The 18,205-nt window shown below is 38.6% G+C and overlaps 1 protein-coding gene across 7 annotated transcripts in view; it reads left to right on the forward strand.

The window, feature by feature from the left end:
• DOP1B (DOP1 leucine zipper like protein B) overlaps nt 1-18,205 on the forward strand; it is a 55,803-nt gene that overhangs the window by 21,015 nt on the left and 16,583 nt on the right. For 6 of the 7 annotated variants that reach the window (XR_012621891.1, XM_074814319.1, XM_074814323.1 and 3 more), the window contains 14 exons: nt 2,086-2,206; nt 2,707-2,826; nt 3,428-3,533; nt 4,023-4,214; nt 5,081-5,774; nt 7,314-7,585; nt 8,416-8,568; nt 9,585-9,685; nt 10,373-10,563; nt 12,265-13,879; nt 14,455-14,566; nt 15,971-16,156; nt 17,189-17,314; nt 17,929-18,063. Coding sequence is in view for 6 of the 7 variants with exons in the window: in XM_074814319.1 (XP_074670420.1) it covers nt 2,086-2,206; nt 2,707-2,826; nt 3,428-3,533; nt 4,023-4,214; nt 5,081-5,774; nt 7,314-7,585; nt 8,416-8,568; nt 9,585-9,685; nt 10,373-10,563; nt 12,265-13,879; nt 14,455-14,566; nt 15,971-16,156; nt 17,189-17,314; nt 17,929-18,063 (4,124 nt within the window). In the remaining variant the exon portion in view is untranslated. The remainder of the gene's footprint in view (nt 1-2,085; nt 2,207-2,706; nt 2,827-3,427; nt 3,534-4,022; nt 4,215-5,080; nt 5,775-7,313; nt 7,586-8,415; nt 8,569-9,584; nt 9,686-10,372; nt 10,564-12,264; nt 13,880-14,454; nt 14,567-15,970; nt 16,157-17,188; nt 17,315-17,928; nt 18,064-18,205) is intronic. The other variant, XM_074814320.1, reaches the window with a different exon arrangement.

The following is an 18,205-nucleotide window of genomic DNA, read 5'->3' on the forward strand; positions in this document are numbered from 1 at the left end:
CCACCGGTACTACTCTTGCCTGGGTTTGTTTCCAGTGCTTGGCTGTGCTTGCAGGCCTTCCTATATACTTGAATCGGACTTTCATGACCATGCTGCTTTTCCAGACACTGTAGTCCTACAGGCAGCCAGCCTGTGGTAGTACTGCTGCCAGAGTGGGCAGTACCCCTTACCTGCAGGTGGTCCAGCTGGAAATAACCTGTTACGGGTGTGGGGAGGTAGGGGTGCCTCTGTCAGAGGCACTTCCAGCCTGTGCTGGCCTGACACTGCTGTGGGAGCTATAGTTTGAGACTTTGTGACTGAGCCGTGAATAATTTCCTCCTCTTCCCTGACTGTCATATGTTTATTCTGTTGTATACATGAAGTTGCCAGCACCAGAAGGGTGAGGCCCTGCCAGCCCTTATTTTAAAGAGCAAGTTCTCCTTTCTGCATCAAAAAATAAGCCAAAGTAACTTGACAGATTTTTAGGATTTTATAGTATTCTGTAAGAACCATGTACAGATAAATCTTTGAAATTATGTTCTGTTAATCTGACAGGTATGAGAAGCCTATGGACTGGTTAACTGGTATTTGTTAGCAGCTATTAGAGTCTTAATGGCTGACTCTCCCAAAGTGTTGTTCTAGGTACTATCCTGGGTAGGAGAGTGATGTTACCATTGAGCAAGCCTGCAGACTTAGAATAAAACTCATGTACTAAGACTAAACACTTGGGTGACAGTTGGTTTTGCAGGCTCCTGTATTCTGGTAAGCTTATCCTCTTTCATGGGTCAGGAGTCCTTTTAAGCACATTTCCTGTGAAAGAATTATCGAAGCACTGCCAGGAAAACTGAGGATTCTATATTGCTTGTCTAACAAATAAATGCTACCTTAGTAGAAGCAGTTGTTAGTCTGTTTATAGAACAGTGGTGCTAATGTTTCCTTCTACTGGTTTTAGCTGGGTTTTAGCTGGTTTTAAAAAAACTGTCATGATTAAAGCCTCTTATATAAAGCATTTTTATTTCCTGACAGAAAGGCTGAAGAAGGGACAGTTGACTAAGGTGGTTACATTATAAATTTCTTCATTAAATCTAATTTAGAAAGTAGATGACAGGTACTACCCTATTGTATGTTTTATTTGGCTGACAATCAGTCTTAATCTGAACTACAATAAGTTATTTAGCTGAACTGCATTATTCAGATTAATCTTTCTGTTCCAGTCAGCACCCAAATATAACTTCTTGAGCCTTAAGCCAATATGATTTTCATTTCCTTTTGAAATGAATTCAGCAATGCAACTTTTTTTTTAAAGTTAGCAATCTAAAATGTAACAAGAATCTTTGACCTTCTTTGCTACTTTTAGTGACTTTGACTTTTTTTTTCCTACTTTTTAGAAGCATTCATTGAAATGCTTTATACACTACTTTTTTAAACACAGTTCCATGTTTAGGGTGTTGTACTTATTATTTGTTTGCCGCCTCTATAGACAATTTTAGCTAAAACAAAAAAGTGCTATTGTGCAGTTGTCAGCACACATCTAACTTACATTTACTTCTTAAAACTGTTTATAAATTATGCATTTTTAAAATATATTTAGGCAGTTGAACTTTTCAATTTGAAGATTTTTCCAGTTTCTGTCCCTCAAAATTTAATCAAGGCTACTATGTTAAATGTGTATTGGGAAACGGCTTGTTTTCCTTATGGATCCAGACATGGTGATTATTTCTGGCATGTGAACTGCAGGTCCATGGTTATGATTATGCCCATATATAAATTATTGCGGTGTAGGTGCCTTATGGGAGTGACTTAAGTAAATGTAGAGCCAGTGCTATGGCTTTCCAAGTACTACATAAAATGAACAACAGGTGGTATTTAACTTGATTTTTAAAAAACAAACAAGCAAAAAAAAAACCCAAACAAATATTTAACTACATATTTAATCTTATTTTAACTGGAAAATCTGACATTTTAAAAAGCCACATAAGCATTTTCTTCCTACTTGGATGATTGTGGTTTTTTTAGTCTAGCTACCCCTAACTTAAGTCTATACGAGTCTGTAACTGAGCTGCCTTTGGTGCAACTACTGGAGTCTTTTTTTCCTTCAAATTGCAGGTCCACAGGTTGTTGGAGATCTATTCCTTGAAGTTATTAGAGCCTTTTATTCCCACTGCAAAGATGCACTTGGTTCTGATCTCAAACTTAGCTACAATCAAAGTGGCAACACTCTTGCAAGGTATAACTAAAAGTTTTCAACTGTGAACTGAAACTGTATCTTTTATATTGAGATAATTTATTAAAATCTAACCAATTTAAGGAAGGTTAGGTTTTTAATAAAGTGACCTTCTGTATAGAAGACGCGATTTTCCCTTTTCTCCACACATGCTTGATTTCTCTTTGATTGGCAGAGAAGAAAATGAAGTACACTGGATATGATTGGTGTTGGTTAAATTCAGTTATATTGGCCAAGAATCAGTCTGGTCGGAGAACTCTTAGCCTTTTTAGATTTTCAAATTTGAAGGCTCAGTTTCTTTAATCTGGGAGAAAGATGCTCAAACTCTAGCTATTCCAGAATGACTTAATGCTTGACTCAAAACAATCAATGTCTTTTAGCTTGTAGAGAAAGGGAGAAAAGGATTTTAGAACTCATCAGTTAACACTGTGATGTGCATGCTTTCAGAATCTTCACTGATATCTGTTTCTTTTTTTTTTTCCTTTTTTTCCCCTTTCACACAGTGCAATCAAAGAGAACAAAAATGCTTCGGAAATTGTCAAAACAGTCAATTTGTTGATCACATCCTTAAGCACGGATTTTCTTTGGGATTACATGACCAAATGTTTTGAAGATTGTTTCAGGTGTTTATGTTGTTAAACAATAGTGCTCCTCTTAAAAATACCGCTTAAGAGCTATCTGTGTAAGATAATAAAGTTTACTGAAGCATTTAAATTCTAGAAGGGACATAATATATGTTAGAATCAGACAGATATGTAAGTTGCATCATAAAATAATTCAAGAACGCAAACAGATAAACAATTAGATGGAAACTAGCAACATGAGAACGAAAGAAATTACTTTCAAAATGACAGCTGAAGGAGGAAGGGGCTTGGGAGGGGAGGTGAAGAAGTCTTCCTTGGAAGAACAAATGTTTGTTGAAGAAGAATAAAGAACTCTATCATTTTATCTCTTTCTAAATGTAAGAGAGAAGATTATACTTTAAGTAGTAAGATCATGTACAGAGATTCAATCTGAAATTTAGAAGCACTTTAGCATCCTACATGCTACAGTTTAGGTGGTTTTGACAGAATGTTTTATCCTGCTGTATTAGAAGTCCCATTTTACTTGGCTTCAGAAAGCCTAACTGTTCAGTATTTTGTGCTGGTTTTCGTGAAGCTTTTTTATTGTAACAAGAATTTTGACAGGAAAAAAGCTTACAAAATAATGTTTCTCTCAATCCAGAAACAAATCCACACAGATGAGATATCCTCTTGAAAATATTAGCACTCCTCCTACAATTTCAGAGCTCTGCACACTATTGGTGTTTCTTCTTGATGTGATTCCTTTGGTAAGGCAACCTGAAGTTAACTGTTTCAAAGTCTTAAGAAACTTAAAGTCAAATAATACATATTGTGATTACCTAAAAAGAAAACAGACAAATTGACATACATGTGCATATGCACGATATGTCCTGCAAAGTATAGTTTTATGTGCTGACTCATATATGGATGGCTACCCCTGCTATTGCCTAGCAAAATAAAAATTGTTTGCCTTTTGAAATATGGTGATTCTATCAAAGGAATGAAAAAGTGTACCTTTTTCTTCTTGGGTAAATAATTTCCTAGAAATTTTTGGTCTCTTAGTAGCTGGCTGACTATCATAAGATTTTTAGGGTATGACTCAGTGTTCATCATGTAGAATGAAGAAAGAAGGAATAGCACTGAAGCAAGTTTGTACAGCTTAAACATTTGTGAATTGACTTCATCAGTCATTGAGCAGTGTTGCTAGACAGCTGAATAATAATATAACTATTTTAAAAAATTCTTATTTATTTTAGGAACTCTACTCTGAAGTGCAGACTCAGTATCTTCCACAGATGCTCAGTTATATGGTGCAGTCTCTCCTGGAAAATATGGAAGTATTAGGTTTACCAGAACTCACTCATGCCTTAAAGACCTGTTTTAAGGTGCTTAGCAAAGTGCAAATGCCCCCTTCCTATTTGGACATTGAGACAGGAAGTGGAAATGGGGTAGGTGTTTTTCAACTCCTCATAGATGTTTAAAATTGTTAGTGACATAAGTTATTTTAAAATGCTAATTCTCCTACCTTAAACCTAGATGATAACTAGCAATAAAGATATTGGAAACTTATCTTCTTTGGCCCATTCCAGAGCTGCCTGATGCCTTGTTATTCTCACTGAGTATTCAGTTCTGACTTGTTTGAATTATTTGTGACAGTGACACAATTATTTGTGACATAGTGACAAGACTATACTCTTTTTTGAATCTGGGGAATTCTACCTCTGGGGAAGAATGGGATCTTAATGGTTTTGAAAAGGCACTCAGGATCATGCAGTTGCTAAAGATTTGAGGTGCCAAATCAAGCCTCACTTTACAGCTGGTTAGGTCTGCAAGGATTTCAATTAATATTTTAGTTTAATACAATGTGGTATTATTTGTGTGCAAGAGACCATGACAGGGAATGAGGAATCGATGGCATAAAGCAATCACACAAGCACAGCCTGCCAGAGTTTTGCAGTAGAACAAATGCATGCATTTGACTAGAAATAATCCAGCATAAGTAATACTGTTCTAGTGGTGAACTGATTTTAAGGAAACATTTCCATTTGCTAAGTACCTGTAGCTATGGACCTGTTGGTATTTGATGAGTCAAGGTGTGAGGATTATACAAACGTGTTGGGTTTTAAATGCAATTGAATTGGTCTGCTTAGAAATAACTATGTCTCATGATTTTGTAAAAGTAATCTCTATCTGAAAATTGCAAATACTAGGGGGTTTTTCTGTCATTGCTGTTCCCCTGTGCCTGCCACAGATCTACATAGTTTAAAATTATCTACACAATGTCACATTAACCACATTAACATTTCTGTTTTAGAGCCCAGCGAAAAAGGAAAATGTGGACATAACCTTGGAGACTAAGTCTGTGCTGCAGGAGGAGGATGAGACTCCCTTCCCTCCCCTGAAGTCAGAAGACAGTGGCATTGGTCTAAGTGCTTCCTCCCCAGAACTCTATCAGCACTTGGGGGTGCCAACTGTGACCCTTGAGAGAGATGATGTCTGGAAGAAAGGGGGGAGCATTCAGAAGACTTTGTATTGCATCCAAGAGCTGGTTGCCAAGTTTTCCAGTAAATACATTTTTGGGGTGCAATTTCAAGAAACAAGTAACGAAAGCATCTCAGCAATGAATCTGAGCGGAAAAGAGAAAAAAGAGAATGGCTACAGGTTACCTGAAAGTGCTAGCAAGAAAAAGAGCCCATGGGATGCAAAGCAAATCACTGTACCTCAGTTTAAACAAATGCTTTCAGACTTGTTCTCAGTTCGAGGGTCACCATTCAAGAACAAGAGCTCTAATCCTCTTCCTTCTGACCACAACTCTGGTAATAAAAAGGAAAAGGAGGAAGAAGAGTGGGACTTAGAACAAGTGATGCTTGTCTTGGGACCCCTTAGAGGTGACTGCAAGGAAGCGTTTGCTGCAGCTTGTCACCTTTTGTTGGATTGTACCACATTCCCAGTCTATCTTTCAGAGGAGGAAATGGAACAGTTGTATCTCTCTCTGTTTCAAGTCCCTGGTAAGAAAAGATTCCTTTACTGGGCAACTTGAGCATTTGAGAATGCAAATAGCCGTGTGATCTTGGCTATTTGCAAGACCTGTGACCAGGGCTGGTAGCAATGCCTTTTGACAGGGCTGAAGGCAAGTTCCATGTGAGTTAAAGACTTTACCCACATCAGCATGTGTTCTGTGTCTTGTCGCTGAGGGACAATTTTTACCACACTTTTCAAATTCACATTCTTTTGAAAGCTTTCACTACAAAACTTGTAGTTGAAGGGATGAAAAGACCTTCTGGCCTGTAGAGCCTTGTGGCATGGTTCAGGATTTTCAGGAAATCTGTCCCCCTGACATCCATGTGTACATCACCCCCCATCCTCCCCACCCCCCCCCCCCCCCCCAAAAAAAAAGGATGTGTTAGAGGAAGATGGGTGTAGATGGAAAACTGGAGCTCTAAACCGTAACAGAAGCAAAACCAGCTCTTTTCATAACCCTCAGAATTCAAAGGAGTTCAATATAAGCTAACATACAATAATAATCTTGTATAATTGGAGGGCCTGTTTGTTCTGGGAATTCAAGTTCATTAGCTTTAGCAGGAGCAGTTATTGGCCTGAAGGCTAATTGACAAGATAGGTTTGTGAATGTAGAGGTGAAAAACTGGAAAATTGGGTTCTTTTCCTCACTTCAGTACCAATTTCTGCTATCTTCCTTAGCAAAGTGATGATATGCCCATCATCTACATGGGTGAGCTGTCTGCTTGACATGGACACTTCCACATATTCCATGTGGTCAGCAATGTAGCTGAACTTAGAAGGGTTGTGTTTATAATTGTGTTTCTTTGGAATATCAGTCTAGGATTATAGAAGTTTATTTTCAAATTCTTTTAAACTGCACACCCTGGAGAATACAGGAAGGTTTAAAGCCGAAAGGAGAACCTCTGTTAATGAAGGTCTAGGTTGCCTGTGATGCAGAAGTTATCTGATGCGGAGAAGTAAAAGTCATTTTGTTGGGGTAGTAAAGCAGTTAAAACATTTGGTTTTGAAGCCAGAGATGTGAACTCAAACTTCAGACTGAATTCCAGTCAAGCCTTAATAAAAGTTTATCTGATTGTTCAGTCAAGAGAGGCAAGGATGGCTTGACTTGATGTTAGTCATATCAGTTCCTTGTGTGCTTCATGGTTTCTGAAATTATATGCCTCAGTGCTACCCAAAAGAGCATCCTTGGATCAGCAGACCTCTGTTGTTGTTTTTGATAATGACAGCTGGAAAACAGCAGCTTTGAAAACTAGTTATAAATAAACATAAACTGGAAAGCAGGAATCCACTAGTTACTGGGTTACTGAGGTCCTGCAAGAGCTTTCTGCTGGGAGAAACAGGGAAGAGAATGTAACTTGCTTTGAAGCAAGTTCCTTCTGAAGTAAGGGACTTGATGATAGCATGACAGTTGGATTTGGGCAGTCATTTTTGTCTCTTTGTCCTGTGAGCTTGATTGAAGAATTCTTGAAAATATGGCTATAACCTTGGGATTATTCCAAAACTTTTTTTCTCATTTATCTTCTGAGGAGGTTGTGATGCCACCTTCCCTCTGTGGCTGAAGTCCTTAATGACAATATGCTGTTGTGTGAATGACTGCTATGTTCAGAACGTGTCCATCTTCACGCTGCTGGAGGTGATCAACCATTCCCAGTCACTGGCGCTTGTGATAGAAGACAGAATGAAGCGGTACAAAGTATCTGGCCACAACCCCTTCTTTGGAAAGCTACAGATGGTCACCCTGCCTCCCATTGCTCCTGGAGTTCTAAAGATCATCTCAGAGAAAACAGATTTCTACCAGGTGTCAATTTCCTTTTTATTTTTTACTGCCTAACCTACACTGAACCTCTAAGGATGGGGAAATGTTACTTGAAGGGATGTTTGGGGGCAGCATGTTTGTGTTACAATGACACACTGCTGTTTCTTGCTTCCACAAGCATTTGAAAGCAATCACATTCTTCTTTGTGTGCTTCCCAACAGGATGTTCAAAAGTGGCAGATTATTTTCAAATTGCTAGTTGGTTTTGTGCCCAAATTCTTGGGTAGGTATAGTTGATTTCTGACATGAAGGGTTTGGTATCATTAGTTTGAAAGCTACACTTATAGAGAACTTTGATACCACTTTAAGTTTTCAGATAAGAGAAAATGTTAGTGGGTGAATAATAATGAAAACATTTCATCCCCTTTGTTTTGAGTATATTTCAAAGATGCTTTCCTTTTCCTGACCATTTATTGATATTAGTGTTGGTATGAGGGTTGGTTACAAGATCTTCTTCTTAATTACTGTGTTTCCAATTGCTGTGCCTGACACATGTAAAATCTGTTGAGTTCTGACCCAGAAAATAAAAGCAGAAATGCTTTTCTTAACTTCTGGTGCACGTATATTTCAATTACGTGTCCTACTAGGGTAGGGAAGTTGCATTCCTTTAGGTCTGAGTGTATGACCTGAATTCTTGCTCTTTGCTAAACTAAGACAATTTGGAAATCCATTTTGGTAATATTGAATTTATGCAATATGCAATATGCAATATGCAATGGAAAGCTTTTAAGTCAGGGAAGAAATGGCACTACATCATTATTATTATTGTTGTTGTTGTTATTATTATTGTTATTATTTGCTATTTTTCCCTAGAGAGTAGCCTGTGTTCTCTGGAATCAGCTGAACAAAGAGACACGGGAGCATCATATTGCCTGTGTGGAACTGTTCTACAGGCTGCACTGCTTAGCACCATCAGCAAATATCTGTGAAGACATTATCTGCCACGCACTTTTGGATCGTGATAAAGTAAGTCCTGTATTCACTGAAGCCCCTTCATCACTGTAGAGTTGTTCCAGTGCTTCCCAGAGTGCCTTCAGTTCCCTTCCACCCCACATCTCCACTCCCATGGTCCCTCTGGCTTCCAAGAGTCTGATAGACTCTGTCTGTGCCTTTACAATAACCTGGGATTTATTCATCATGGGACTACTGCTAAACTTAGTCCCTGGATACAAGGTCTATCAGTCAATGCTGGAGCTTTTCTAGTTTTAGCCCAAATCATGTAGTATCTAAAAACTTGTTGTCAGTATTTCCAAACTGACCCAGCTCCACCAATAACTCTAAAATCATTTTACTTTGTGTTGATTTTGTAAACTTCATATTCCAACAAAAGACTTTATTACTTTGTAAGTAAGTGTATGTCAACATAATGTTGACCCTGTGTCCACCTTACTATTTAGATCTCATAATAAGTAAGCTGTATTTTAAGTGAGCCACTTCTAGTTTAATGACAGAACAGTTCTTTAATAACTTGCAGTATATTTGTGAGAAGTGCCTTTCACAATAAAACTTAAAACAGCCACCTTCAGTCTTTGGTACTGTTTTCATATCTTTGCTCTTGCAATTTTGAAACTTAGAAGTTTGGAAATCTTTTAAAAGCTTTCAAACAAAATTACCCAATAATAAACACTACCTAACATACCAATGTCTTCCTGTTCATCATCCAACTTGTAAACCTCCATAATACCAAACCAAGACTAAAATATTTATACACAAGAGCCCTGCAATACATTTTTGGTGTATTGGCACATCTTACCTTGCTCCTACAAACACTGTGGCTGTTAAGTTTTGGTTGTGCATGCATGGATACATGGCATTTTGGTTTAGTCTATTGCAAAATAGAAAAATGCTCTCAAACTACCTGAGAAGGATTAGCAGTCATTTACACAATAACTGTTGTTCTGCTAGAGATTTAAAAATCACTAAAAATTTACTTGGAGACAAATGCTGCAAAAAATACGTATCTGTCTTGTTTCCTTGCAAAGGGGACAAGGCTGGAAGCACTGTTCAGATTCTCTGTCATGTGGCATCTGACCAGAGAGATCCAAGGCAGCAGAGTGACTTCTCACAATCGGTCCTTTGATAGGTATTTTCCATTTCCACTGGCTTAGACTTACATTTATATATTTAACTATACCATGCTTTGTTCTGTTCTTTTTTCTTGAAGTGGGAAAAAGTTCTCTGTAGAGAGAACAAAAAAATGAGCAAAAGGAAGATCTTCAACTTTCTCGCACTATTACCTTTGCAAAGCACTCAGTGTGCATGGTGCATTTCCTTTGTGAAGGAAGTTTCTGTAAAAATAGAAAGAGCTTCATATATGAAGAATAGCTTGAAGACAAATTTCTGCATGTCAGACATTTTTTATCTTGGAGCTGGTTAGATATTTTTCCAAAGAAAATAGAACCAGCTACTTGTGCAAAAAAACCAATTACCTTATTCTAGTTTTACTTCCTATTAAGAGATCATAACCTTTGTATAAAATGAGACAAAAGCATTAAGAGTCTTTCTAAATAAATATGTGAAAGAACTTTAAAGTATGCTGCTCTTCTAGAGTGTGAGTATACATATGGCCTTGCTTCTACAAACACATGTGTACTTGACCTCAACTTGGGAAAATGTGCATGATCAAGATATTGTTAGCAGACGTGAGCTATTGGCTGGTGCTTACTTAAACATGCACTGTGTCTGGTGCCACCCTGCCGCTATTTTGTTGTTTGCATTAACTTTTTTAGGGATTTCAATTGTACTTCTTCATTCTGATTTCTCCACTCAGGTCTCTGTTTGTGGTACTGGACAGTCTCAATTGTTCAGATGGTGCAATTGGTGCTGCAGCACAGGGCTGGCTGATCCGTGCTCTTTCACTTAATGATGTTGCAAGGATTCTTGAACCAGTCCTGCTGCTGTTGCTTCATCCAAAGACACAACGCACATCCATCCACTACATCAAACAGAAAAATTCAGCAGGTAAAACTGTTCTTGGACTGAAACTGTAAGTGCTAACAGCATTGCATACTCCTGAACACCTACTGAAGTTAGTCTCTGAAGTGCAATGGTATCCTATTACCCTAAGTTGTATCAGTTCCATAGATTCCTCCTCATCCAGGTACCTCTAGTGATGCCTACAACAGAGTCATGCTAGTTGAAGGCTTAGTGATAATTTCTATTACAGTGACTGCACCTACATTGTTGGTTTGGATTGCTCCCTGCTTTGCTCTGGGATCTTGTCCCACGCTTCTCATTGCCATTCCTGGATGATCCACACCGCATGTGTGTTCACTGTTCACAGGATCCCTACTTGAGCAAAACTAGGTCTGCAACCAAATGAAATCCAGGAGCAGTTTGGTGATGATGTCAGTCCAGGAACTGTTCAAGTAGGCAGGATGGACAGGCAAATCTCACGCTCTCCACCCAGTCTTGCCCCAGCACACCATGCACCCTCATACTAGGCTTCTTTATTCAGAATATTTTTTGTTAATGATTCCTTCAGCATCATCTTAAAATAATCGGACAGGTTGTGAGGAACATCTTACTGTTTAGGGCACACCACACTAAAAAATTCCTAATTCTGCTAAATTCTAAAAACTAAAATGTGTTTTTCAAAAAAAGATCTGTCTTGATTCAAGAGGAGAGCTGAGCCCTTGTAGCACACAACTTGAGGTATCCCAGAGCTAGGATGTAGAAGCAAAGAGAGCTGTTTGGAATTGAAGATGACCTCCAGCCACCCAAATTTAGGAATGTGGTGGAGCGTCTTTACCTTGACAGGCTAAATTTGACAGCTGCAAGATGTCCATTTTAAGACCTGTAATGAGAACCATTGTGAACCACATGTGATCTGTGAGTCAAATGTGGAACAGACAAGTGTGATAGAGACTTGTGGGGAGCAGCTGAGGAAGACTGAGACAGGGATGGAGCCAGGGTTCGCTCCAAGTGTGGAGTCCTGCGAAGGCTGGCTGGCAGTCTGTTCAGGTTTGGCGTTGCTGGGAGTGGTATGGATATGAGGCACTCTGCACCATTTGGCCCAAGTAGCCAAGGTTGTTTCCTGGAGCAGAGCAGGAAGACAGTGGAGAAGTGTCTGGTAGTTTTGTGTTAAGAAACTTCCGTGTCACCTGTCTGTCTCACTACTGTTAGCTGTAGGCTTGCATAATTGTTTTTCTGTCTTGATTGGCAAATAGTTAGATGGCAGACATTTATAGCATCCAAAGGGACCTGTTTATTAGATGCTATACAAACACAGAGCTAATCTATTCCTTCCTTGTTCCACAGCATGTGATCAAGTAAAATATTAGCTCTTCAAAAAAAAAAAAAAAATCCTCTGTTGTTATCCTTCTCATTTCCCTCCTGATCTCAACAAACATTTTATGCTCAGGAAGCATAAAAAAAAAATTGTCACATCCCAGGAGTTATAGCATAAGAGAAACAGCATGTTCTTTATGTTTTGATCCTATTCTCTTGTGCTTCCAGTAGATTAGGACTGCTCTACTACTTTAAAAAAAAGATAATTCTTGCCTTAACCCAGGTTTTTTTTAGCTCCACTTGTTACAATTAATAGTAGACTAGAGAAGAGTAACTTTTTAACCTTTTTTTTCTTACAATGAATTGTTCAGTATAAAGCATGTTGTATGAAATAGATGATTATGCGCTCTTTTTTAAATTTTTTTTTTTCAGAAGATATACATGATTGGCTTTGCAAGAAAAAGACCTCTTTGAAAGAGTCTGGCATCTCTGAGAGCAATTCTGAGGAAAACCTTCCATTGAGCCAGTTTACTACTGTGGATAGAGAAGCAATTTGGGCAGAAGTGGAAAAAGATCCAGAGAAGCTGGAGTTAAAAACAGAACAGTCTGAAAATGATGACTCTTGTAATCCAGTAACATCACATGAAGCAGATGGTGACCAAGATAATAGTGAGCACACAGAATCAGCAGACACCAGCACAGGCCATGACAGTGAAAATACATCCTCTTTTTCTCCTTCTTTGGAGCTGCAAGAAGTGAGCAATGAGGACAATGACAGTGCTGCAACTGATGGCAAAGAAACCACAAACCATGTGAGTTGTCTCAATGCATTCCTTCCTGAAAGCTCCAAATCCAGCGTAGCACTAAACCTTGTGCGTGCTGATTCTGAGAGGACTCAAGCATCAGAGTCTCTGTCAAGTGATGAAGAGGTGGACTTGGAGCTCCAGGAAATTACCCATTCTAAGTTGCTCAAGCAGCAGAAGGAAAAACAGGAGATGATTGAGGCTCTGTTCAAACACATGCTGCTATATTTGCAGCCTTATGATTCTAAGAGGGTATTGTATGCTTTTTCTGTTCTGGAGGCAGTGCTTAAAACAAACCCTAAAGAATTTATTGAAGCTGTAGCTAGTACAAGCATGGATACCAGCTCCACAGCACATTTGAATCTTATTTACAATCTCTTAGCTCGCCATCAGGAAGCTCTTGTAGGGCAGAGTTTTTATGGCAAGCTTCAGACTCAGTCCCCAACCATGTGTCCCCATTCTCTTCTAATAGAATTGCTCACTTACCTCTGTCTCAGTTTTCTGCGTTCATATTATCCATGCTACTTGAAGGTCACACACAGAGATGTGCTTGGCAACAGAGATGTTCAGGTAAAAAGTGTGGAAGTCCTGATTAGAATGATGACCCAGCTAGCTACCATGGCAAAGGCAGCAGAGAATAAGAACATAGAGTTCATACGCAATTTGCTAGGAAGATGCAAAATTCAGGAGTTTGTTCTTCTTTCTTTGTCTGCATCTATGTATACAAGTCAGAAACGGTATGAACTGCTTATGGCAGATGGAGTTAATAATGTTCCTGAAGAAGAGCTCTTTGAAGAGAGCCTAATCAATTTTGGGCATGATCAAATATGGAGCGAACACCCACTCCAGATTGAGTTGCTGAAGCTCTTGCAGGTATTGATTGTCTTGGAGCACCATCTTGGACAGACTCATGAGGAGCAGGAGAATCAGCCAGACCTCTCTAAGGAATGGCAGCAGGCTCTTAATTTCCAGCAGGCTATTGGTGCAATGCAATATGTCTATCCACACCCAATAACTTCACAGGGATTATTCGTCTCTGCTGTGGTTAGAGGTCTGCAACCAGAGTATGGCTATGGGATGCATCCCACTTGGGTAGGCTTAGTCACATGTTCTCTGCCCTATTTTGGGAAGTCTTTAGGCTGGACTGTGGCACCATTTGTTGTACAGATATGTAAAAACCTCGATGAGCTTGTCAAGCAGTATGAAAATGAAGCTGTGAAGACACCTGCAAAAACATATGCAAGGTAAGAAGAGTCTGCAGGGTGCTGAAAATTTTTAAAGTTCCTCTTACTAGAGTGTAGTGCATAGTAATTTACTGTTTTAGCACTGTGGCTCCCAGAGTCTGATCCTCAAACCTTGCTGCACATGCAGGCATCTGTCCCTTGAGCCCAGGTGCGGTGGAGGCAGTATTGTTGCAGCAGGGCTCACTGCGGTTGCAAGAATGACCAGCAGCTGTGATACTTCCTGTTCCCCTCTGCCTGCCATCCAAGTAAAAGGAAGTTCCCAGTTTTGAAAAAAACTGAGGATTTTGGAGGACTAATTGGGGAGAGACACCCTGGAGAAGAAAAATACAGTGATACTGTTCAGAACAGGCAGTAAGTGAAAGGACTGGTGGGGAGTAATATTCTAAAAGATCTAGACAAGGAAACAGGGTTGTCCAAGCATAGTCTGTGAATCCTTTGATTTGATATTCCTGTCTGGTTGTTCCAGTGTTCTTTTAACCACTGAATAGAAACAGATTTCTACTGGAATTTTTAATTAAGGAAATACTACTTGGCCTGTTAACCTTTTTTTCTTTTCTTTTTTTCTTCCTCCAAAGCTTAACTTCTAAAAGAGAAAATGTTACACCTGATTACCCGCTAACCCTTTTGGAAGGTCTGACAACCATTGGTCACTACTGCCTTCTGGATCACCCCAACCAAACCAAAAAGGTAAGTGCTTAATGCCTACCACTCACTTGATGCCTCTGTTGCTGATTTACTACTAAATTGATTAAATTGATAAATATTGAAATCAATAGATAGATATATGAATCAAGAGTTATGAAGAATGATAATCAAATATTTTAAGAAATTGTAATATTTTTATAGCAGAGTCAAATGTTTACATTTGCATTTGCACATTACACAGCAACCAATGCTACTACGAACTCCTCTGTACAGACCCATACCAGGGCCGAAGAATTGGTCAGTAATCATCTACTAGATACACCTAGGTACTGCTTAGCTAATTAGATTTATGATTAAAAAAATGATTTTGTTTGAAGTTACTATAGAAATGTCTAAACAAAGAGTAGTTTATTACCTAGAATACATTGTTAGGAACGTCCAGAGATGTCAGAATTTAGAATTAATGAGAACTGGGGAAAACAAACTGTAACAACTTGCAATTCTCTGCCAAGAAACAGTGAAACTAGGTAAAAGGTAATTCCGGCAGGGGGAGATCGCGACCACTGACTCATTGACCACCTACTCGCAGTATACCCCAGACTCATTTCTATACATTTCTAAACTCTAGTACGCAGAATCGGAAGTAGGTGGGAATATGGAAATGATTTCCAGGAATTATTATGTTTATGTATGAGCATTTAATTAATATCTATGATTGAATCCTATATAATCTGTATGATTTTTGAGCTTGGTGTGCGTCGTTGGTGAGAGCACTCACCCGCGCACCCGGCCGTCAATGAAGTGTCTGCTTATCTGCATCAAATTGGTGTCGATAAGTTTCTTATCCTGCTTTTCGGTGACACCTCAGCACCAGTTTGTCAAAGTATGCATCCCTTTTTCATTCAGAGGTGACTATAAGTGGTGAAGTGGTGCTTGTACGAGAAGATAACCTTAGAGAAACCTCAGAGCACACCAGAAGAAGTGAACTAACTAAAAGTGCAATGGAGGGAAATTGAACTTAATCTCTCTATTTGAAGACAGGAAGGTTAATTTCCAGCAATGTTCATGATGATCTTGGCTATGCAAATATTAGTCCTGTGTAGCTTGTCTACAGTTGCTCTGTCATTAACAAAGTCTTCTATTTTCTTTTGCATTGATAACATGCTAATGTGTTCTCTACAATTTTTATTCCTATAACATTTATCAGAAGAGGATATTATCCTAACAATTTCCTAGACAAATCAATTCTCTCTGTGCCAAAATAGTGAACACCAAATTCAGTAGACTCTCATAGCAGCAATATATTTCAGAAATAGAATGGTTGAATTATTTTTAAAGTTTTCATTACAAAAGTTGACTATAACTCTCCTAATTACTGAATAAGAGCAGTCACTCTGTGGTGCATAATATAGTGTAATTTAATAATCATATTTTTTGTTTTTCTAGTCATCTTTAGCTGAACCTGCAAACCTGAGAAATGCTAGGAATGCCATTTTGGAAGAATTGCCTCGCATTATTAATACCATGTCCCTTCTTTGGAGCATTATAAAGAGGGAAGACTCTCAAAAAAGACCAACAGACTTCTTTGGAACGACTAAAGGCTCTTCTTCAGTCTACTTTAAAGCAACCAAAGTAGGAGTTCTTTTAAACTGCTGTGTATCTCTTCATCCTTATCATCCCCTTCCTCAGCAGTGTATTGCACATAGAGTTCATAGGAATAGTTTGCCATTCCTAGAATTATACTGGGCCACAAAAAATTTAAGAACTCTCATGAGCTACAGACTTGCACAGTACCTACCTACAAAAGTAGATTTTTTCCTGTTCTTTTGCCCACCTGCACCCTTACCTGATCTGTTTAATGTTTTGCTTTTTCTGTGAGCTTCTGTTAATAGCTTGTGGTGGTTTAGCCCCTGCCGGGGTCTGAGACCACGCGGCCGCTGCCCCTCTCCCACAAAGGGAGTGAAATACAAAGCCCCAAGACTGAAATAAGGAAAGGTTTAATACAATAATGCAATAGCAACACAACCAACAACAACAATAACAATAACAGTAATAGTGATAGCAATGAACAGAGCAAAATAGCTACCAAATACAGCAGTGGGAAGCACGATGTACAAAACCACGAGTGCACCGCGCTCCCGCGCCAGGAAAAAATGTGACCTGCCAGGATGTGACGTCCGCATGGTATCTGAATAACCCAGCTAGAGCTCCCCCCCACTGCTGGGGAAACTTAACCCTATCCTGGTTAAACCAGGACATAGCTTCTGTAGAGCCAACTGCCCCTGAATTGTCTGCACCTTCCGCAGGCAGTAGAACGTGTACCTGAAGAAATAGAAATACTAGACTTTTCCCTTCTTCTGTGGATACTGGTGAATCACAGTAGTGAAAAATATCTGTAGGAGAAGAGAGAATGTAACACAAGAAGTTATTTTTTTCTATTTTGCAATCTGTTTTCCAACAAATGTGCCTTCCGTCTGTAAGAAGGATACACTAACTCATAAATAAATTATCAAAACTAGTCTGACAGCCAAGTATATAAAGGGATTATTTTGTTGTTGTGTATTTTCTGAACATCTTGGGAAAAGGAAGAATGTTTTACAGACTATGCAAGGCAAAGGCTATCTCAAAGTTTAGCATTGACAGTTACTTTTCTCCCCTATGTAGACATTAAGAACTAAAATACTGGACTTCATGAATCCATTGACAGCACAACTTGGAATCCAGTTGATGGCAGCAATTGCAGCAGTATGGAATAGCAAGAAACCTCATAGGAATCAAAATAAAATCAAGGTGAAACTAAAGAAAGGCACCTTTACTTTTCCAGTGTAAAGGCAATTACATGTGTATGATCAGTTCTAAACTCTGGGCTTGTTTATAGATTCTTTGGGATTCTTTACATATGACAATGTCAAACCACTGAAAAATCTGAAATGCTCTTATTTATATGTAATTCCACAAAGCATCAGGACTACGATTAAACCTAATTAAGTCATCAAATAAAAAGGGATGTGTGGCAGTTTAAGACTTATAGTAATAGCCATTATTTATTCAATATTGGATTGTAATCTTAGGATTGCAACTTGCCAATTATATTTTAAAAAACTTGGATCAGCACCATTTCCAGAGAAAGGTTAGAGTTATTGTCTGGAACAAAGCATTTATTCTCAGTAGAACACCTTTCTTTTCTGCTTTCATTTAAGCATGATGAAGCTGATTTCATGAAGGTGTTAGGAGAAGATCTGTGTATGACAATTGTTGCATGCTTGATTTAACTTGTCTACTTTATGCTTTGTATAAATATTGATACTTGAATAATCACACAAAAAAGCTGTTTTTTCAACTTCATGTTTTGCCTGGTACAGTGATCTGAGGGGCGTGTCTTTTGTTTTGGTTTGGTTTTTCAGATTCTTCCAGTGGCTAGTGCATCTCAGCTTATTCTTGTGGACTTAACATGTGCGCTTAACACATTGAAAATTGACACTGTACTACACCTAGTCAAAGAGGTAGTCAAGAAACCATCACAAATCAAGGGCGAAGAGGTAACCATGAAGATAATTCAATTTTCTTAATATATTCTATTCAGGATCTATTCCAATGTGTTTTCTAAATATTGTTAGAAGGAAAGTTTGGGGTTTTTTTGAAAGAGCATGATTCTCTTTTGCTCCTGAATAAGTTATGTTT

Source organism: Strix aluco, chromosome 2 (assembly GCF_031877795.1).
Source record: "Strix aluco isolate bStrAlu1 chromosome 2, bStrAlu1.hap1, whole genome shotgun sequence".
NCBI lineage: Eukaryota > Metazoa > Chordata > Aves > Strigiformes > Strigidae > Strix > Strix aluco.